Source organism: Chrysochloris asiatica, unplaced genomic scaffold (assembly GCF_000296735.1).
Source record: "Chrysochloris asiatica unplaced genomic scaffold, ChrAsi1.0 scaffold00005, whole genome shotgun sequence".
NCBI lineage: Eukaryota > Metazoa > Chordata > Mammalia > Afrosoricida > Chrysochloridae > Chrysochloris > Chrysochloris asiatica.
Window position 1 is genome coordinate 43686938 of NW_006408523.1, and position 23627 is coordinate 43710564.

General features: G+C 39.2%; 1 protein-coding gene across 1 annotated transcript in view; it reads right to left on the reverse strand.

The window, feature by feature from the left end:
* The window catches only part of LMO7 (LIM domain 7), a 124239-nt gene that overhangs the window by 44371 nt on the left and 56241 nt on the right, over positions 1–23627 (reverse strand). Inside the window, exons 5-11 of the mRNA XM_006832030.1 lie at positions 19953–20205; positions 18717–18998; positions 16681–17400; positions 15598–15627; positions 6570–6687; positions 4358–4500; positions 2058–2505 (exon numbers count right to left, since the gene is read on the reverse strand). Coding sequence (XP_006832093.1) covers positions 2058–2505; positions 4358–4500; positions 6570–6687; positions 15598–15627; positions 16681–17400; positions 18717–18998; positions 19953–20167 — 1956 coding nt within the window. The 5' untranslated portion in view covers positions 20168–20205. The remainder of the gene's footprint in view (positions 1–2057; positions 2506–4357; positions 4501–6569; positions 6688–15597; positions 15628–16680; positions 17401–18716; positions 18999–19952; positions 20206–23627) is intronic.

Here is a 23627-nt window from a genome sequence, read left to right on the forward strand (position 1 = left end):
ATACACGATATTTGATTAGCTTTTCTTTCTGTTTAAAAACCGTATTTGTTAAACTAGCTTTTAAAAAATATATAAAAGAACATGGACCACCCACACAATGTAACTATTGATAAAAGCCTGCTGTGCCTTTTCCTAAACAGATAGATTCATATACATAGGTAGTAAGAGGACTTACTGTTTTTACAAAAGAGATGATATTATAGACAGACTTCTGGAACTAGTTTTTTGTGCTTAAAAATGAACCCAAGAGTGACTCGGATCTGCAGTATTTGTAATTATTGGACACTACATAACATAGATGGAGACTTGCCAAGGCGCTGTGGGTTAATGGGTAATATGGATACCAACAATGTACTCATGTGATTAAAGGTTAAAATTGCTTAAAGTTTTCTGTAATTTCCAAAACTATTGCACCAATTACTCATACAGTTTTACAACCGGAAGTTTCATTTTTTATAGCACGATTTCCCAAAAGGAGAATGGCTGAGTCAAAGTTATGTATATCATTTCTAAAAAAAAAGTAGCAATGCAATTCTAAAGCAATGTAAAAAAGTACCCAGTTCTCTGCATTCTCACCAGCAGCAGACATTATCATTGTTTTACAGAGTTGCCACTCTGGTGAGTGAAAAGTTGTACATCTTATATTTACTCTAATTAAGTCAAACACACTTCTATGAACTGTTTTATTACCAGCATTTTCAGTTTCTTCTTGTTTGAGTTGGCTGTTTTCTCTACTCATTTTTTTCTCATGTTTATATTTTCTATCCCAAGTTGTAGTGGTGGTGGTGGTGGTGGTGGTGGTGGTGATGGTGGTAGTGGTTATGGCGCTATGGAGTTGGTCCCAACTCATATTGACCCTATGTAAGGTTTCCAAGGCTATAAATCTTTACGGGAGCAGAAAGCCTCATCTGAACCCTTAAGCTATAATGAATTTTGCTGATGTTTTTCTGAGTGTATATATTGTCTTTTGATTACGCTAATAGTGCTGCCATATAAATTTAATTTTTATGAAGTCAAAGTGTGTTCTACCTCATTAAGGCAAGAATGAGGTGTGTACCTTTACAATTCCCAGACTGGCCACTGTAAAACCATGGCAATGTCTGCTGCTAGCACAGAAGCGTGGTCAGCCTCATTAGACCATATTTTCTTCATGGTCAAGTGTTCCTGGCTAGTTCCGGCGGGCGTCCCTGCCTCAGCTATTCTGTTATTTTAGTGATATTTTTCCTTGTTTAGACTCTAAATTCTAAAGGGGACGTGATCACTGATTGTCATAAGACTATGTTGTCCTCATATACATAATTAAGCCAAACAGTCCCACTGCCAGGTATATAGTGGTGCCACTTCATTCTCAGGGCAAATGTTTTAATATTCGATGCCCTTCAAAATCCAAATATGGACAGAAATACAAGGAGGGGTTATGGGGAAAGCTTCAACATCTTTTCATTCCATTTTCCCACACACTCATTGAAACCCCTTCATATATACATTAGGTACTGGACTGCTAGCCAAAGGGTTGGTGGTTAAAAACCAACAGCTGCTCCTCGGAAACTTTATACAGGGTGGCTGAGTCAGAATCACTTAACAATAACATATTTATAAATATATTCAAATATATTCAGTTCCAGTGAAGTGAGAAATGTAGAAGACAGAAATTTTTAAGTCAGCACTGTAAAACACTTTGGTTAAACTACATGATATTTCTGTTTTGTAGGTCAAAAAGAATTGACTACTGGAATTTCCTTTTGTTCAATTCAACACATTACAAAAGCTATTTGAGAAAAATTGGCATTTAAAAAAAGCAAAACATGCATAGCCTTATAATGCATCACACTCTTAAAAATAAGGTGGCCTACACTAGCAGAATTTAAAGTTTATTCAATTCTCCAACATTGTTATATTCTAAGCATAAAATTTCTACTGATTCTCAATAGGTTAAAATCAAATTTTTTATATTGGTTATGCAGATATTACACATCTAGTACATATAAACTGAACCTCTACACAAGTCCACCAAGACTTTACTCTTCCCCACAGAATGAAACTGGGAACACTATTACCGTGTAGGATCGGGGCAGTGGTGAGATTCCCCTTGACTGAGAGCCAAAAGGTCTTGCTGTGACCACAGATGTTAACCTAGCTGTATCAGTTTTCTGGTAACTTCTAGGGAGAGAAGCTGAAACCCGAGTCAACTCCATTTGCGTATTCAGAAACTGCTGAGAAGACAAAGAGGCTGGGCCTTGGTCTTCTGCTGGGCTCTTGGAAGGCAACTGAATTTGAGCTGTTGTAGAGTCCTCTCTTTTTGCCAAGGTTGTAGAATATTCTTTAGAAATTTCTGCAGGGTAAGTTGTTGCCTTCTCTTCCACTCTCTCACTCTGGGGACTTGCTTCTGACAGAGGCAGTGTAGGGGACAGCTTTTCTTCATTCAATATATCATCAGAAGAATACAGTCTCCTTCTGGGTGTAATTTTTCTCTGATCACTGGTAGATATTTGATCCTGGTACTCCCTTAGTAGAAGGAAACACACCACAACAACAAAGTCAAGCATTTGGCACTCAGAAGTGGAGAGACAGAGGTAATGTTGGTAGTCAACATCTAAAATAGACTAAGAAAAAGACTGTTACTACTAAGCTCATGCAATAATCAATCCAACACTTAACAGAAGATGAGGATCAGTTGCATATAATTTTCTTTTGATGCAACAACGAATAAGGAGTGTACAGACTTGACTGTGGTTGAAAGATGCTGTCACAGCCTTCAGAGGAATGTGATTTTTAAAACCATAAGGACATTTTAATTTTAAGAAGAAAATGTGTTGTGTGTTGTAATTAACTGCCATCAAGTCAGTTACAACACATAGTGACCTAGTACAGGGTTTTCAAGGAGTGGCTGGTGGGATTGAATTGCCAACCTTGTAGCTAGCCGTCCAGTGTTTATCCAACAGCACCACACCAAGACTCCAAGGAAATTTTAATGTGAGCTAATTCACAAAATTTTATCCACAAATCTATAACTCTTACAGAATTGTTATTCTTGTTAAGTGCCATTGAGCTGGTTCCAACTCATAGTGACCCTGTATAGGGTTCCCAAGGAGCAGCTGGTGGGTTTGGACTGCTGACCTTGAGGTTCGCCATCTAGTACTGATCCTACAATGCCCCACCAGGAGTCACTTACAGAATTAGCACACCTAACAGAAATCTTATTCATGTGTCATTTCACTTTATTACACTGAAAACAACAACAACAACAAAAAAGTATACAAAGAAAAAAAAGTCCCCAGTGCTGTTAAGGAATTCCTATCTCCAGAGTACAAATTAGTTGTCACATAATATGCTATACTTACGGTGTTCTTAGAAAATTAGAACACCATAAATAGAACAAACTGTTTTTTTCCTTGTATACTTTTTTTAATGTAATAAAATGAAGTAACACGTGACTGGTTTCTGTTAAGATTACGTTAGTACAATATATGATTTTGTACAGGTTGACAGAACTTACATGAAAAATACTACTAATTCAAAGTTAGTATTCATATTTTGAGGTAAGTTTTTGAAACATTCTCATCTCTAACACTTAGTATGCTGTGCTTACTGCACAAGCTAACTGGGCTGCATTGAAATGAATGAAACTATGTTTATCACTGGCTTCTAAGGGAGTTTTGGTTAATTCTGACAGTCCATTTCCATTTTGACACTATTCTTTAAGGCATGTATTTGCTTCCTCTCTGGTTTATAAATATCCTAAGGTTTCACATACAAACTGCTTTTCAGGATAACCTGAATTGGATCTTTATCCTATTATTTTGCAATACCCCCCCAACCAAAAAAATCCCACACACATTTATGTTCATATGTTGTTGTTAAGTACTGCTGAGTCGATTCTGACCCATAACGACCCTTTATAGGGTTTCCAGGGAGCAGCTAGTGAGCTTGAACCACCAACCTTGCAGTTCAAACGACTTTGCAGTCTCATATAGTGCCAATAAAACAAGAAAAAAGAATTTTACTTTAATTGTGCCAATAAAACAAGAAAAAAGAATTTTACTCCTAAATTCTATTTAAGAAGGGAAAATGTCATGTTTCTTCAGCACCAAATACAGCTAACACCATCTAGTTCTCCCTATGGATGCACAAACTAAAATAAATACTTTTCATCCATAGTGGACACATTTCTTTTGTGAATTCAAGTCAGTGCTGTAGCCATGTTTGATTTTTCAAAGCAGAGCAAAATGCCAAATGTTTCCTTACAGATTCAGTTCAAGTTAAAAATTAGTGAACACATATCATGCAACAGTGACACAAAATAAGTGTTTCTAACAACAGTAACTTCCATCTGTGAACTGCAATTCATCTGTCTTACCTGTCCTGCAGCATCTCCTTAAATGTCTTAGAGCTTCTCTCAGACTTCTCAAGAGCCTGCTTTTCAATTTCTTCCCGCTCCTCTTTTTTCTTCTGCAGATCTGAAGTGTAGCTTTTTCGACGATCCTTCCATTTTGCAAGGTCCTGACAGAAAAAAATCACATCAGCACTGGCATACCTGAATTTCTATAAACCCTTTCTAGTTGCCAGAGCGTGCCGAGTATCCCATTACATCACTGAAACTATTCCCTCCAACTTGATGCCAAGGTGCCCTAATTTTGCTTTTTATAGCCAGTGTTTCTGTACTAAGCCTTTATCTCATGTGCCTGTCTGAAAAACCTGACCTAATAAGATAGACCCCATTTTTGTTTCCCCAGAAAGTGTTTGCTTCATTGCCCATTTCCCAAAGAATGTTAAATGCTTGTAATTAGGTGCCGGGTCAGAAAGATCAGTAATCATTGCAACTTCATTTTCAACTTACTCCAAATTCTGGCTGCTGAGTACAAATTATGTTGTTTTACTAATAAAAACAAAAATGTAAATGTAATGGTTAATTGTAGATGTATAATCTTTCACTTAACAGACACATACTCACTCCTTACTTTGAGTCAAGACCCAGTGCTGGGACACAGATGAGTAAAATGTTATTTCCTTTAAGTAGCTCTCTGCCAAGACGTTCAGTAAATATAATAGCATCGCATGGGAAAATTGGGGCCCAAAGGTCAAATCCACCTCAGGACAGGGAAGGCAGGGTTTGGAAAGGCTTTACTGTGGAGGCATGACTCAAATTTGGATTTCAAAGCTTGTAAACTCTACATAGGTGAGAGTAATAAAGAAGATCACACAGGAACAAGTTGGCACCTGCTTCTCATGCCCCCAGCACAGAATGCTTGCCTACCTGGCTAGCTCCCAAGTAAACAATCTAGTTGCGTTTTTAAACTACCAGACCTCAAGAAATTTTGGAAGGTCCAAACTGTTCTGTGTCTCCAAAAGAGAGACATGTGTGCTAGGATTGGGTAGTGCCTGACATTCTAACTCAATAAAGGTATATCCAACATCTCATTTTGCAAGAGCCTCACACAAAAGCATGCAAAGTAAGTTTGGTTAATACTCTTTGGGAGCAGGAAGGGCCACTCTTCCTGAACTGGCTAATGCAACAGGAATTTAATCCTTTAGGGTAACCAGCATGAATTTTCATCTGGCTTACCCTAATGGATAAGCCCTTAATATTCATGAATTCCATATGAAAATATTCACCATGTATTTTGGCCATGTGACTTTGAATTACTATTCCTTGACAATTAAATTGAGTTCCCAATTAAAAGAAGCACGGGAATTCAGAAATATGCAGTCAAGACCAGGGTTTGTACTTCATTCATCAGCTTTAATAATTCTGGAAAATAAAGATTTACTTTCTCTAGTCCTTTTGTTCGTGTTACCTCTTAACTCTCTTGACTATCAAGTTGTTCTTAAACATCCTTGGGTTTGCTCTGGTATAACTTATCTGCTTTCTTTCTTTAAAACCCTTCGGGTTATAGAAACTGTCCCTTTAAATAAAGGTCACGCTTTTGTAGGGTCAAAACTAAAGGTTATGTCGATACCCACGGAGATATCTGGATATATGTCCGCTCTATGAATACATCTAATGGAATTTTGATTCACATTTGATAATCACGTCTCAGCCTAAACAGTGCTTGGTAATGTATTTCTTATTTCTCCCCCAAGTGTCTTCTATGAATTCTTAAGAATCCCTGTCATCTCTTCCCTAGTAATTGTAGTATTCTGTCCTGGACCCCTTGCTCCTCTTCTATGTTAAACCTTGAGAAAGATATTTTTTTGACTGTTAATTATGGTTGCAAAAGAAAAAAAACTAACAGTCATGCTCCTAATTCAACTACCAATTTGATCTAAAACATTAACTGCACCTCAAGAAAGCCACTTCACTGTTTTGAGAACACACAGAAGATACCAGAGGAAAGGATAAACAAAGACAGTCTTTGAAATGTGACAGTAATAGGCTCAAAAGGTTTTAGCAACTGTTTTTAAAAAGCTGATCGCATTATTCTACTTGGTAGCTGAGTGACATAACATGCAAAAAAACAAAAACAACCATCTCTTGGGTATGATGACTTTCTTCTAAGAGAACAACAAGAAGTCAAATAAATACAACCTCCTCCCCACCAGGCTCAACCCCCAATTTAAAGAATACTCACATCCTGCCACTTCTGATCTTGCTCTTTTAATTGTGATCTTATTTTCTGCATCTCCTCGTAATGCAGCTGACGCAAGTTTTGAACTTCCTCTGCATTCACATCACTCACTGACTTACTCCTACAAGAAAAACACCTAAAGTTACCAGGGTTCACATGACCACATGGAAGCTTGGACTTATATTTGGAAATCCCTCCATCTAAATTTCTGCAGTGCTTAGACTCTGTAGCAATAGTATCACAGAAATAGCACTTCAGAGATAAATGGTGTTTTTTCCAAAGCGCAGAAACTAGAGCCTCACACTAAACTCAAGTATAAATTCTTTCAGAAAGTGACTAAACACATCTGAACACCTAACACAAAATCCATGTGTGGAATAGCTGATGAATAAAGGATGACTTTAGAAAAATAGTCAACTAAAATCACTTGTGTTTAGTTTTCTATCTCCCACAAAGAGATATCTTTTAACGTTTGGGCAGCCTTTTCTGGGCACTTATTAAATAATTTAATGATTACCTGATATTTTCTCCTCGAGTTTAATACCTTGAATAAGTGTGCTGCTGCTAAAGGAGTAGTTGCCAAGCACAACAGGTGATTGCTATTAAACAGTCATAATAACCTGTGTTAAGTGCTAACCCATCAGTTCTGATTCATAGCAACCAACACTTTATAGGGTTTCTGAAGAGCAGCTGGTGGGCTTGAACCTCTGACCTTGTGGCTAGCAGTCCTGTGTTGATCCTACAGTACCACACCAAGACTTCTGGATAGCTCTCTCTTTACATTAATGCAACTTTCATGCTTTCACACATAAACACCTGCCGTGAGTAAACACTAAGGACAAGCTCCACTACAGATGTTGCTAGCTGCCCACCATGCAACGCACAACTCTTGTCATTCACAGTTTTCACAGACTGATTTTTGGAAGTAAATCACCAGGTCTTTCTTGCTAATCTGTCTTCATCTGGAAGTTCGGCTGAAACCTGCTCAGCTTCAGAACAACACATAACAAGCCTCCCCTGACAGATGGGTGGTCACTGCATGGGTTGTACCAACCAGAGGTCAAAACAGGTGTCCTGTGTGGAAGGTGAAGATTTTACCAGTGATCCCAGGTCAGAGTAAAAACCAGCAAACAGAGTGGGGTGTTGAACACGAGACTGTGCGAGTTGTCTGCAAACACTCAGAAGGGGGAAATAAGCCACACTGGGAGACAAAGCAGAGATTGAGAAAAGTCCTCCCAGAAAGAAAGGTGTCAAGTCTGAATAGCTCCTTCCTGGAACCCTAAACTTTACCTTCATAATATTAGTTTTCTTCTTTTGCAGCATACTTGCCCCTAGCTAGCTCAGAAATTCAATATTCACCTCGATCCAAATATCCCAGGTCAGGATTAGCCTTTGCTTTGGCTCATTTACAATGCTCTTTGAATAGACATCTATGCAAGGACATCCCCCAGGCACCTCCACTGTAACCAAACCAAACTAATCCGACTGTCATGGAGTAGGGACAGACAGAACCACTCTACACAGTTCCTGAGGCTATAAATCGGTATGAATGCAGAGTGCCTTATCTTTTTGTCATGAACAGGCTGGTACATTTGAACTGTTGACCTTTCAGATAGCAGTCCAACACTTAACCCATTGGGTCACCAGAGTCCTTACCATTGTAACAGAGCAAACTGAAGTTAATACGTAGAAGGGATTTTGTAAACTTGGATTCTCTAAACACATGGTTATTATCAACGCAGTTAAGGTCAATCGTCTCCAGCCCTGTTTTATTCGCTGTGAATAGAGCCACCTACACTTCCAATCATCTACATTTGAAACCTAAGAACTACTTTTCACCTAGTTCCTCCCTTCTAGTCTTCTTATTCAGTGTCGTTTTCTTTCCATTTCTATTGCCAGCACCCTAGATCAAAGCACAATCACCTCTCACCTGGATGCCCAGAGAAGCTTCTTAAATTATCACCCAGCCTCCAGCACCAGTAAAGATCCTTCTCTTAAATTCCTCCAACTCAAAAACCTTTCACCCGTTACATATGTCTTAATATGGTGCTCATTCTTCAGGATCCTTATGAAACTCTAAACAGGTATCTGTGACTAGATAACTAACAGGTATTTCCAACTTCATTCATCTCAGACCACAAACATGGCTGTTCACCTCACAACCTCCTTATCTCCAGTCTTCCATCTTCCTCATCTCAATACAAATCAACTTCCCACTTCCAGACTTTTGGCTAAATTCACGGCTGCATCCCAGACTCCTCTCCCTTTCTTATACATTGCAGCCAATTCCAACACTCAATTTTGTCACTCGAACTCCTAATGATATCTAGGATGCAACCGCTTTTCCCCACCTCCAGGTTACCACCCTGATCCATGCCATCATTTCCCATTTGGCATTATTACAATAACTGGTCTCCCTGTTTCTGTCTCTTTCTGTCAAACAGAGTACTCCACACAGTCACCAAAGGGATCTTAAAAACTCCCCTCAGATCACAACACATCTCAAAGTATCACCAACTACTTGCCATCTTACTCTGGTCAAGTCTGTTCTCCCAAGGCCTTCAGGTTCTGTATTATCTGTTTCTTGCCTACTTCTCTTAGCATTTTTCCCATGGTGCTCCCTCTGCTCACTCTGCTCCAGCCACACTGGCCTCCTCACTGGAGTTCAGTCCGCTTGCTTCTCCCCTTGCTCATCGATATGCCTGCAATCCTTTTCCCCCCAAATCCACATGGCTTGTCTCACCTCCAGTGGTGCTGTTCAAACATTAAGTCAGGATTTCCCTCCATGACCACCTTACAAGAAACAGCAAATGCTTTTTTCCCCAGTTCACTTTCTCCTTTACTGTCTTTTTCCATAGCATTTATTAGAATAAATTATACACTAGGAATAAAAAAAATTATTTAAAAATTTAATATTTATCACCTATCTCACCTTGTAAAAATGTAAAACAGGAATTTTGTCTGACTTGTTCATTGCTATATCACTTTTTCCTGAAACAATTCCCAACCCTTTGTATGTACTCAATAAATGTTTTAAATTATCTAGATAACATTCTCCCACTTCAGTAAAATCTTCCAAGCTCTACACCTTATCAAAGTGGCCTTCCTCATCTCTCAACACTTCTAGTGTTTTAGCTATAGCTTTCTCAGAGTGCTTAACACTCAATTCTATATATTGTGTGTGCATGTGCACATTTACCTTATCTCTCTCACAAACACACTCGCATTAGCACAAAGCATACAGAGCATTCGTTTAACACTCACTGCAAGAATAAAGCAAGTTTTATCGTATTGAATCAAGGAAATTACATTAAATCAGAAATGTTTCCAATTGTTTTTTGTGAAGTGAATTATCATCCCAAAAAAGGTTTAAAAAAATCTTCGTACATTTTATTAAGGAATCTATTCTATATAGGGAGTGCAGTGACTCTTGAGATGAAGTATTAAACTGGAAACCACAAGATTAGCAGAGTTCAAGTCCACTAGATGCTCTATAGGAGAAAGATGAGGCTTTCTGCTTCTACAAAGATATACAGCCTCACAAACAGGATCACTACAAGTCAGAAATGACTTAATGACATTAACAATATTGTATGTAAAATATAAAAGAGAGCTTCAAAAAGTTTGTAAAAACATGGAATTCTAAGATAGAATTTTTCCACATACATTTGGAAACTACCTCATATTAGAGCATGTATGAGAAGATATGTTATGTGGGATATATATCAGAATAATATAAAGCTAAGTGTGGTGCTGTACAATAAGCACTAGACTGCTAACTACAAGGTCAGCAGTTCAGACCCATCAGCCACTCCTCAGAAACCCTCTATTTAAAATTGATTTATGTAAAATTTGAGACTATAAGTTTACTTCAGTTATAAGTGAAAGGAGTGAGAATAGTGTTAATACTACAACTGTTGTTAGTGTATGTGTATGCCTTTGAGTCTATTTCAACTCACAGAGACCATACAGGATAGAGTACGATACCCCAGAACGTTTCTTAAGCCATAATATCTCTATGGGACCACATTGCCAGGTCTTGTCTCTGGCAGGGCAGCTGATGGGTTCGAACCATTGACCATTAAGAGTCAGAATCCACTCGATGGCTTTTGGTGATGGAGGTATGATATAAAGTCAAATGTTTTCCAGGGCAGGGCTAAGCCAGGCACCAAAATGAGACAAGAGGAGTCTAGTTATAGGGATTATAATATAAATGGGTCTAGTTATAGGGATTAATTTCAAAAAACACCTGGTACTACATACCAAGAACAATTATTAAAGCAAATATTGCGTGGATCTCCAAAAAGCTAACTCCCAAAGCTGTTTAAATTAGTGAGGTCACCTCACACCACACTGATAAAATCTATAACATTCTGAGTGCGAGAGTCATTTAGTTGGGTCGTGAAGAATCCTTTTCTTATCAAAGTGAACAGAAAAATATTAAACTTTTGAGGACTTATTATTTACTAGTGACACTGCCAGTCAGTCTACACTAAGGCCTCATTTAGGTGTAGGCCTACACAGAATTTACCACCACTTGCAGGTCACTTGTCTGTGTCTCTCAAACATAAATATTACTTGTCTACCTCACATAGTGGTTACGAATTGGGCTGTGAACCTCAAGGTCAGCAGTTTGAAACTACCAGCTGTTCCGCGGGAGAAAGATGAGGCTTTCTGCTCCCATAAAGATTTACAGCCTCAGAAACCCTGTACAGGGTCGTTATGAGTCGGAACCGACGCCACAGTACATAACCATCACCTCCTCACAGAACTGTGATAACTACCAAAGATCATTGTTGTTAAGTGCCGTCAAGTCAGTTCCAACTTCAAGAGATCCTGTATATGGTTTCCAAGAGCAGCTGGTGCATTTGAACCGCCAACCTTGAGGTTCAAACCAATCTTGAGGTCTAGTGCTTTATCGCACAGCGCCACACCAAGATTCCACTACCAAAGATAGGGCCAGGACAGTTGTTTGGGAAAACAACAAAACTCTTAACATTTTTTGTGGAATAAGTTACTGTTCACTGGAAATCACATAATTATTTTCTTTTACTATTCACTTACCTGAGACATTTATATTTCCCTTATTTGGAGAGGCTTCAATTTAGAACTGCATTTGGATTTTTTCCAAAAAAATACAGGTCTAACACCCTGCAAATTCAGCTGGAAAAAATTTTTTAATAGCACTTAGGGGTGGAGATGGAGAGAGGTGAAAGATTAAGGGAGAAGGTGTGGCTCATGAATCAAGATCACTACAAATATTTTACTCTCTCTTCCCATTTTGTTTATCTACTAACTCTCTTCTGGCACTTTTTGGCTAGTGTTACAGTGCATATTAAGGAGCTTTGGAAGTGTAGTGGTTATGAGTTGGGCTGCTAATCTCAAAGTCAGCAGTTTGAAACTACCAACGGTTCCCTGAGAGAAAGATGAGGCTTTCTGTTCCCATAAGATTTATAGCCTCGGAAACCCTGTACAGCGTTGCTATGAGTCAGAACCAACTCCACAGCATATAGTCACCACCACAGTGCATGTTATTTTAGAGCCAAATCCAAAGATGAATTATGATGGTGTAAGAGACCAATGTAAACATTGCTAAATGTAAGATCACTGCTAACCTTTATACAGCAAATAGAAGTTCCTGAATATTAAGTGCTGGCCTCCAACTTTCAGAGACAAACATGAATATATGCATGTATGTGGAAACACATTTCTAGAGTTCTGGTGTGGCGCTATAGGATAAAGCACTGGACTGAAAGGACTGTTGAACTGCAAGGTTGGCAGTCCAAACTTACCAGCTGCTCCTTGGAAACTCTATACAGTGTTTGCTATGAGTCAAAACCGACTTGACGGCACTAACAACACACAACATATGGTGGCAGTGACTGTGCAATGTGGAGTCCGTTCTGACTCACAGCAACTTTCCAAGGCTATAAATCTTAACAGGAGTAGAGCGTTTCATTTCTCTTCCACAAAGCAGCTGGTAGATTCGAACTCCTGACCTTTCAGTTGGCAGCCCAGCTCGTAATCCACTATACTACCAGTATAGTTAGCAGCTCACCAGCTGCTCCTTGGAAACCCTATACAGGGTCGCTATGAGTCAGAACCAACTCACTGGCACTTCACAACAACAACAACCAGTATACAAGATTAAAAATATAATGTAGACTTATCACTGATAATGGAGTCCCAGTGTGGCGCTGTGGGTTATGCACCAGACTGCAAAGCCATTTGAATTGCAAGGTTCAAGCTCACCAGTCACTCCTCGGAAATCCTATACAGGGTTGCTCTGGGTTGGAACTGACTTGACAGCACATAACAACAACAACATCACTGATAATCTACCTCAGTGTTTCTCAAAAGCAGCATTATCGACAACTTGATCTAGAAAATGTTTTACTGTTAGGCACTGATCTATGCAGGATGTTTGGCACCATCTCTGTCTTCTACTTACTAGATGCCAGTACTCTCTGACACAAACATGCAGTTCCAACAAATGAAATGTGTCTCCAGGCATTGTCAAGTGTCCCCAGGAAGGCCAAATTGAGATTTCCTCTTCCACTGTGAGACCCTCCCACCTATAAACCTGCATTTCTTACTGATTTCATCAGAAAATAACTCACAAGTTTATTTCCTTCTTTTTTGTTGTCTTACATGTGCTTCAAATTCTGCAGAAACCTGTAGCCAACACACTATGATTGAATACGCACATTTTAACTATCTTTGGTTATGGCTTCACCTGGAGTCATTATTCATGTCCTGGTGATACTGGCAGCAGATTTAATGGCTTCATCATATTATAAGATAATTTATATATGCTTCTATTTTATCAGTTTCTGCCAAAAGGCATCATAACCAAGTTTTCAGATTTCCCGGAACCCTAAAGACATATAAATCCATGCAGCAGGAGCATGCACATATGAAATGCCGGCCACACAGAGAGCGTTCCACTAAAAGTCAAACAGGCAAACTGACAAGTGTTAAGTGCTAAATAATAAGCAAGGCAGACATGAACAAACCAAGACTTAAAAAGACAGCGCACATTTCTCTTTAGTGTGGGCCTTACCAAAGACAGCATTCAGGTTATAGGTGGTTAGTTTTCAACGGCAGGATGTTGAGCAATTATGTTTTTCCAAGTAAGCATTCCAAGCTTGATAACATACATTACAACCAGAGAAATATCACCCAGTATAAACATGAAACAGGTTCTAAATTAAAAGCCTACACTTAATTCAATTGACATCTATATTTTGTTGTTGTTGCAGCAAGATCAATTTATGGGAAGCGTTGGTAGTTGATACTATAAAGGATGGGATGGTAGGGGTGGGGAAAGCCCTATATGATAGATTTTGATTTCCAGGGATCTAAAACACACTTGAGTTCTCTGAAGGCACAGCTGTGTTCCTTTCCATTATCTGAAAAGTCATGCATTATTCATCAGTCTCAATTTACAGACAATCTTGCTTTATTTGTACAGTTGCTTTGGCACTCAACTGCATGGGGAACGAATGGCCTTTAAAAACAAATACTGTACTATCCAAGCAAGAATCTTGATACAGTCTACAGAAAGCATTTGTTGCTGCTAGCTGTAGTCCAGAAAAATCCTTAGCTTTGTCAGCACTGGCATTTGGGTTCTATTTTTCTTTTCACAACTCAATCATGCAATGTATTCCTCAATAAGGGGAGCAACACAGAGTCACTGAAATAGTTGTCAATGTTTACATTCTATTCAAGTACTTGTAGCCAAAGAAGTATCCACTTTAAGAATCCACTATGGGTACCTGTTTATATCATAAAGTCTTATTTCATTTACAATGAAAAATTCTTTAAAAGTTGTCATTCAAAATCCTTAAAGCTGCAAGAGGATGTTTAATCAAGTTAAAACAGGTTTCCCATGATTCATGAAGAGCAGCAGATGCTAAGCATCACACTGAGAGTTGTCTCATTCACCCTAACTGATGAAAAATGCTTTAAAGCAGGCGAGGAGACAAATAGAGATCATGTGTCTTCACGTGGTATGTTTAGACTATGCTGGGACCTGTTTTAAAATCAGAAACTGAGAATCACTTGCAATTAAGATGTCCATGTCTCAATGAACCCTTTGGCATCTTGCATGCTTTAAATAGTAAAATTTGTAGCATCCAAAGGCTTCACAGGAGAAAGATGTGGCTGTCTGTTTCTGTCAGGACCATGGACTAGGAAGCCCTATGACACAGCTCTACTCAGTTCTATATGCAATAGCACTTAACGCTTGTCAGTTTGCCTGTTTAACAACAGCAAGCAACTCAATGGTTTGGTTTATTATGTCTACCAGATGACCAGAATTAAGTAACAGTAGACAAAATACTGATAATTATAAATATTAGCACCTGAAGCCAAAAGTTTTAGAACCTGCCAAGACACTTAAATTAGAAGGATTATCTTGCTCTATAACATAGCCATGATGGCATTTAACCTAAGCAGGTTTCTTGAAAATGTTTCAAATGCCACTAGGGATAGATTAATGTCACTCCCTATCCCTATTAAAAAGTGATCTATGAGTTAAAGCCTATGGATAATGCTAACCACACATATATTAACCTCAAAGTCAATAGGTATTGTTTCTATCCAACTTTCTAAAACAGTTATTTGGGTGTCAACATTTACTACTCGGGATCATTTAATCCATGTAGCAATTCCAATACCACAACAAATATGCCTAACCTGAGGCAAGTGCTTTTGTTATCTTTAATCAACTTCTTCATAGGTAAAAGAAAAATAACACATGAAACTGAGTTTTAAATTGTTAATAGAATGAAAATTACTGCTATCTTACAGTACTTCATGTACTGGGCACTAAGACACAAAAATATTACTATTAGATTGCCAAAAGAAAGAAAAAAAAAACTTTGCAGGTTTTAAAATCTCATGCACAGCACACAGCACCCCCATTTAGTGGCATGCCAGAATAGAAGTACAGCTCCACAATATGCAAAGGACAAACAGTATGCAAAGAGTTTTGCTTTTGTTTTTTATTGTGAACCATGAAACTTACCCGTTCTCACCATAAATCTTTTGAAAGAGTCTGAGAAACCAGAAAACCAAAAATTAAAACTTTTTTTTTTTTCAGTTATGTTAGTTTCTAAATGTTCAAGGTCTTTTACTAAAGATGGACAAATCTCAAAAGGTTACTTTCTTCAACCTCATTTTTATGGTGTTCCAAGTTCTCACCAAGGCTATAGCTCAAGAAAGCCAGATTTTAGCAAGATGTGGGGTTTATTAATTTACTTGGAACAGACAAGTACATAAGAAAAGGCTTCCTGTTCTTAAAAACCAATAATAAATTAGATTTGTGTCTACTAATTGTATTCAGGGTCCTGGTATGGTACTGTAGGATAAGCACTGCACTGCTAACTGCAAGATCAGCGGTTCAAACACAACAACCACTCCTGGAAGCCCTATAGAGGGTCACTGTGAGTTGAAATGGACTTGACCGGAAACAAATTTTATTCAACCTAATCACATTTGTCCATCTTCAAGTTCAACAAATTGATCATTCACCAAGAAGGCAAGTTGTTTAACACACAAATGCAGACTCAGCTATTATTAAAATGACCGTAATTATATACAAATGAAATTCATGCATTTTTAACATCAATGGTTACACCGAACTTGAAGCTAGAAATAAGTCTAAAATTCATGGACTAAGAAACCTAGGCCAAAAACTGAAAATCTAGTTAAATAAAATTTGCAATGCCATATTTTGTGAAAAACATATAAAACCAAATTACAACCAGTTTGTTTCAGAAATAGAGGCCCAGACATGAGAATAAAAGTCTTTAAATGTAATAGCAAAACATGTTCCTGAAATTCCATGTTGACAGAATAGTATCATAATCTTGCTTAAGACCAAAGGCAAGATTTATGTATATACTTTCTTACTCAAGCCTAACATAAATAAAATGTAAAGATGTACTAATATGGAATTGCACTTTTTCCATGAAATGATTAGAAGCTTCTCAAAAGGGAGAAAAAATAAAAGCCTATTGGATGCTTCAAAAATGGCACATAGCATGCATGGTTGAGCAATACGATACTGTGTTCTCACACACGAGAAGTTACAGGAGACCACTCTGACCTCTCCACCAGCAGCCGTTTCTTGTGCCTAACTCTGCTGGCTTCACGGATGGCCTCCCACTTCTTCAAGTCCACTTCACTGCAAGGACCAGGGATGAAGCTGAGGGGAGGCACGGCAGTTCCCAATTTCCAAGACTGGATCTTACGGGTCAACATGTCATCTTTATTTTGTTGATACGTAGGAACTAACACTCTACAGCTATTACTTTTTTCTTTTGATGGGCATTTCCTTTCAAATGCACAGAGAAATTTTGCTTGGATTTCTGGAGGAAGAGTCCAGGGCTCTGGGAAAGGTACTGGCTGGTATCGATCTGGGGCTCCTGACAGAGGCACCTCTTTCTTCTGCGTTGGAATTCGGCGAACAATCATATCATCTTTCTCTAAATCTGGAAGTACTGGTTCACCTTCTCTGCATTGCAAAATTATATCTCGCTCTACTGGATCATCTTGCTCAGAGAACCTTCTAAAATCTTCAAAGGCCTGGAGAACGCATGGATTTGCATGGAAAGCCCTAGTTCTCCTGACAAAGAAATCATCATTTTCTAAGTCAGGATCCAGGGCCGACAGGTCGAGGCCACCTCTTCCGTAACCTGGTGCGTAAGAGAGATGCTTTCTGCGTGTTATGAGTCTTGGACCAGAAGTGGGATCAATTTTGATATTTGTTTCAGAGGATAAGATGTCATCAGAGTATGTCTGAAGGGCCTGAAGTAATAAAAACTGACTGAAGCACAGAAAAGAAAAAGGGAAAATCTTAATAAGTTTGGGGGGAAACACATAGCTAGGTAGCAGAACAGTGAGCCAGGCTTGGGGCAAAATATTTTATGGAGTTATGGGAGGGGCTCTGGCTTGGGAAAAAGACTAGCATTTAATGCTATCACCAGTGGCTTCCCTTGATATTGTTTTAAAAAGAGTATACCTTCCAGGAAAGGTGGACACTAGCAAGGCAAAGAGATGAATTGGAAATGTGGATCACCTTCGATATACACACTACATTCCCTTTGCCCCCAGCTTTATTATGTTAGCAACAGAGACTTAATGCCCCTCCTAGAAAAGCAGCAAGGATCTTGAAAAGTTTCAAGTGTTGGGCATCATGCAATTTATGCAATAGGCATATGTAGTTGGAAGGGGGTGATGGGGGAACAAATGTTCTGTTGTTGTTTTTTCTTTGCATTGCTTTTCATTAACTTGCCCTTCCCAGTCTCCATCTAAAAGTTATTTCCTTTCTCCATATCCATACATAACACAAGTCTAAATTAGATAAATTCTTTAAAGTCTTTTAGAAATCATTTTCCAGAGAACTGGCAATTACATCACGTGTAAATATACAGTCTTGCACATTACTGTGCTAAATAAGAACGTTTAGTTCTCTAAATTACCAAGCTCACATGCTCACACAGAAAGCACTGTTTTATACATTATGTTTTTATACTAAATACATGAACTAAGTTATGATTTCATGGCTTCGCATAGGCAGGTCACAGAGAGTATGTTAACTCAGCAGTAGCAGGCATGAGCAGAGGTCGGGGGCCAGGCTCCAAGCAGGAAGCTCATGCAGATGGTCCACCTGGGAATATTCGAGGCACCCCTGGGGCTCCTGACTGCATGTGCATCCCAAGATTTCATGGCCCGTTTGGTAGCTAGTTCCAGCACAAGTGAGCGTCTTTGGCAGCTGCCATCTGATCTAGGCTCTGCTTTTTGTGTTTTACTAAAAATGGCAGAGCTTCCATGAGAGCCTGGGTCCTCATCCTCAGAGTCTGAATTCCTTCTATGGCGAAGTGATATGGAAAAAGGTAGGGAGAGAGAGGGAGACAAAGAGCTGAAGAAAAAAACCACTAAAAATAATGCCCAGTGCGGACTATGCCTGTATGAGGACTTTTTAAGATCCAGAACCTAACATGTTTAAATTTAAACAGCAATTCTTTTGCATTACAGTATTTCTAGGGAACATTAATTAACCTTTCTCTCACTCTCTTAAAATATGTATCCAGACAGTACTGAATGAACATCAGGACAACAGAAACATGCACAAAGACACACCTGAATCCCTGAAATTCCTTATACCATGGTTTATAAGTTTCCCTTTTTGTTCTTTTCCAGGTCACATCCTCTGGGGTTGAATATTTGGGAAGAAACTGATCAAAAGTATTTCCTGGGTTTGGCATGATAGGACTTAGCTTTCGTACATAAAGATCATCCTTTACAATGTTGGGTATGTTTGTTGACTTTTCTTCTTCCTCTTCCAAATAACAAAAGGAACTTGAAGTTTCTTGTACTGTTGACCAGCTTTCCATGTTTGTGCCCCAAGTCCTCCTCTGGTTACTGTTCAAAACATCCAACCAGTTAAGATACTGTATGAGCAAGGTGTTACAGAGAACACAAAGGCATGCTTTCCGGCTCACATTCATGCCACTGTAAATGAAGCAAATTAGTTCCCATTCTCATCATCACAGGTCCTACAACAAAGTTAAGGCACTGTACCAGCATCTCATTTTAATGGGAGAACAGCTAGATACACCACAAGGGCCAAAGATATTCAATTAGAAGCTGTGTTAAAAGAAAGAGACACATTGCAAACAATTTGAGGTGTTACTTTTTGTATTAAAATCAATGGTATTGTAGGTATTCAGACCCAGGATAAATATTCCTGACCTCGTCAGCTTATACAGTCCAGTGGCTAATGAATCAGCAGGAGAAAATGTTTGTGAACAAGACTTAGGAGAGATGGTTTTCAAGACGAAGCCCTCAGGCCGCTTTTTCACCTGGAATCTACGGTTGGCTAAGTCATCCAGAATTACGTCAGGCAACCTTCGTTCATCCTCAGTGTCCGAATCACTCTCAGAACCACACAACTCCATCTGATAGGATGCTGGATTTGAAAACACACACTCTGCTCTGCTAATTTGATGGGAATTTAGAGGAGTCTTTTCATGTCCACTGAGATCAATCAAGACAGGGGGAAAAATGGAAGAAAATAACACAGCAGAGCTCACAGTGAATATTATGCCATCCCATAGAATAAAAAGATATACCAAGAAGCTGAAGGCATGCAGCTAAGAAAAGAATGGGTAAATCACATAGTAGACATTTTTAAAATGGAAGGACTATCTGCAAGAGGCAGATGACTGAAAATAGAGATAGGAAGGAAAAAATTTCATTAAATAAAACTCAACAGATTATCTATGAAACACATTTTTAAAACCCACTGCTTTTACCACATTTAAATATCCCACCCAATTCATAAGACATGCTGAAAATCATCTCACACGCCGATACCTTGAAAATGTTCCATCTGCTTCTGTATAGACTGGGCTTGCCCAACTTCTTCTGTTATCCTCATTCTTGTCCGGTCTTTTCTTCCTCAAGGGTGCCGGCACATATGATGGTTGTCTACTTTTGTTGGGTAAAAAACGATTGAATGGTAAAGCAGACTTTGGTTCGATAGCTGAAGTCCTTCGATATGACATATCATCTTTATTATAATCCTGCATCTTGAATGTAAATTCAGAATCTGTGTCACTTTCACAACCTACAAAAATAAGGCACAAGAATTTGCTTTACTCTCCAGATTCTTCATCTCACTGAAACCCACACAGCCTGCCTGCTTTGTCTTTCCCTTGGAAACTCAGTGCTGCTACTGTGAACTGCGGGGAATATTTTTAGAAATTTGTCATGAAGTTGTGATAAGATCCTTTAAGAGGAATTTATTTTGCATACTAGAGGAACACAGGGTATTCTTTTGCTGTTGCACATTCTAAGCAGCAAAAGCCCCCATTTATCGCCAAGTCCCCCACCCACCCCTTCTTCCCAATCTTCTGTGCACAGTTTTCATAAAATGTGTTGATGTAATAAGTGTGGAAAAAATCTGCTAGTTAAATCACAGACACTTAAAATGGGATATAAACGTCATCCCAGAGAAACTGAGGAATCTGAAGTAAGGCACCCAGCTCATCAAAATGTATGTGAGAGGAGAGGGCAGGCATGAAACAAGAAGCAGATGCATGAGATCACAAAGGAAGCTGGGAGCTCTCAAGGAGGCCTGCCCTTATCCAAGAATCACACATTAGATGTGCATTGGGCCAGATGACTCCTAAAGTCACAAAGGAATCTCAAGTCGTATGCCTAAATGAGAGCACAGGTCTAAAGATATTTGACTCAGTCCATGGAAAAGATGTTGGGGACGTTGTGTTCTGACCCCAAATAAACATACTTCAAGGTCAGATAGATACAACTTTTAACGTGCTCTCAAACATTTTAAACAGAAAAACAATAAATATCACCTGTTAAAGGCATATGCAGAAAAGAGCATAGAGACCACCATGGTGAAGCCAAGCAGAGTTCTGGACTCTTCTGAAAACCTCTGTATACTTTGCTAGCTTCACACCCAAGTTCTCTCAGAGGCTGGCTATTCACAGTAGCTGGCAGCAAGCAGAGCACCTGGAGGGTTAATCTATCCTAAGAGCAGTCTGGTCTCCGCCCTCCTGCCTGGCAGGAATCTATGGTAAATAACCCAAAGAATAGTCTACAGGAAGTAGCTGAACATAGAGCTGGGAGACAGGGCCGGGGAAGAAGGAAGGTCATAGTGAGAAGGCACAAACTATAAAGCAGCTATGCCCAGAGGATTAGCAGTCCAGAATCCACTGCTGTGTTTGTTTCATCACCTCCTAAATACATTAAGGAATGTCTCTCGTTTTCAATAAATGTACTACGGATTCTTGCCAAAGTTTGCACATGTGAAATTTTTTATCTAAAATAATAAATCATTCTGCTTTTGCATTATTAAAGTTAAGATCTTTTTTGGTGTGTTGTAGGGGACAGTACAATGCCCCACACTATAGGCAAATAAGAGGTTTCACATCAAACACAGGAGAAAAATATGGCAGTCTGCTTCTGCAAAGATTACAAACTTGGAAACACCATGGGCAGCTCTACTTTCTCCTACAGGATCACTAAGAGTCAGAGCTGACTCAATGGAAGTGGATTTGGTTTAATTTTCACATTAAACTAATAAATTTTCATTTATAATCTTGGTATACTAAAAGTTGTTGTTGTTGTTGTTGTTGTTAAGTGCCTGTGAGAACTGGTTCCCACCCACAGTGACCCATATAGGGTTTCCAAGGAGCAACTGGTAAGTTTGAACTGCTGACCTTGGGGTTCAAACCGATTTTGTGGTCCTGCGCTTCTTATACACCACCACATCTACATTGTTGTGGTCACAAATTTGGGCTACTATGAGATGAGTTGTTGTTGTTCAGTACCATTGAGTCAGTTCTGACCCACAGCAACCCTCTAGAGGGTTTCCAAGGAGCGACTAGTGAGTTTGAACCACCAACCTTGCAGTTCAAACTGACTTTGCAGTCTAGCATATTAACCCACAGCACCACACCAGGACTCCATGAGACGAGTAGCAGTGTTTTTAATATATGAATCTCAGAAAAGCTACTATACCATCCTGGTGGTCCTGGGATAATACTTTTCACTTGTCAGTTGTAATTACCAACACTTACCTTCCACAATCAGAACATTGTCTGCAACTCCTCTCCCAAGATCAGGAAGCAGGGAATAGTCAATGGCCCTCTGCTTTATTAATATGCACCAAGTACCCTGGTGTAAAGGATAAGCACTGTATTGCTAGCCACAAGGTCTGCAGCTCAAACCCACCAGCTGCTCTCGGAAACCCTATATAGGGTCGTTATAAATCAGAACACAACAGCAAACAAGTATCCCTGATGATGCAAAGGTTAATTAAGCATTTGGCTGCTAACTAAAAGGTGGAGATTCAAGACAAAAGACCTGGCAATCTTGATAAAATCCTGTCACATGGCATCTTTATGAGTTTGAATCAAAATCAACTCAACAGCACCCAACACCAACAGGCACCTCATTCAACAAGTACCTAACATGAGGACACCATTTAGCCACTGGATTTGAAATGACTGAAGCTTGTATATTTCCATACATCCTCAATCTTTGTTCTTTTCATTCTTTGCTGTCTGGATAAAAATTTAAACACTGCATGTTTCATGCCCTTCATTCAGGACAAATTACTACAGTGGGTTGAGAATTTCAGCCTCAGGATTTAACCACTCAGATGAACCATAAACTCAAATGCACTTCCTTGAACGTATTGTAATAATCATCTAAGAAAATGTCACATTCCCAGAGAGCAGTCAACAAATGCAGCAGTCATTTCAAAAGTTAACCCTTTAAACAGTCATTCACTTTTCTTTATTGAGTTTTAAGTACTACTACAAACTGCAAAGCCGTTTGAACTACAAGCTCGGTCCTTCAAGCTCACCAGTCACTCCTTGAAAATCCTATGCAGGGTTGCTATGGGTCAGAAGCGACTCAATGGTACTTAACAACAACAACTATTAATGTAGGAGTCCTGGTGTGGCACTGTGGGCTAATGCGTCAGACCGCAAAGTCATCTGAACTGCAAGGTTGGTGGTTCAAGCTCACCAGCTGCTTCTTGGAAACCCTATACGGGGTCGCTATGGATTGGAATCAACTCGATGGCACTAACAACAACAACAACTATTAATGTATGGAGTCCTGGTGAGGCGCTGTGGGTTAATGTGCCAGACTGCAAAGCCATTTGAACTGCAAGATCAGAGATTCAAGCTCATCATCTGCTCCTTGGAAACCCAGTATAGGGTCGCTATGGGTCAGAATCGACTCATCAGCACTTAACAACAACAACAACCCTATTCATATACAGCTCTGGTAGCATAGTGGGTTACAAGCTGGGCTGCTAACCACAAGGTCAACAGCTCAAATCTATCAGCTGCTCCGAGGAGAAAGATGAGGCTTTTTGCTCCTGTAAAGATAAACAGCCTCAGAAACCCAATACAGGGCTGAGCCAACTCTATGGCATACAACCTGAACCAACTCTATGGCATACAACCTGAACCAACTCTATGGCATACAACCTGAACCAACTCTATGGCA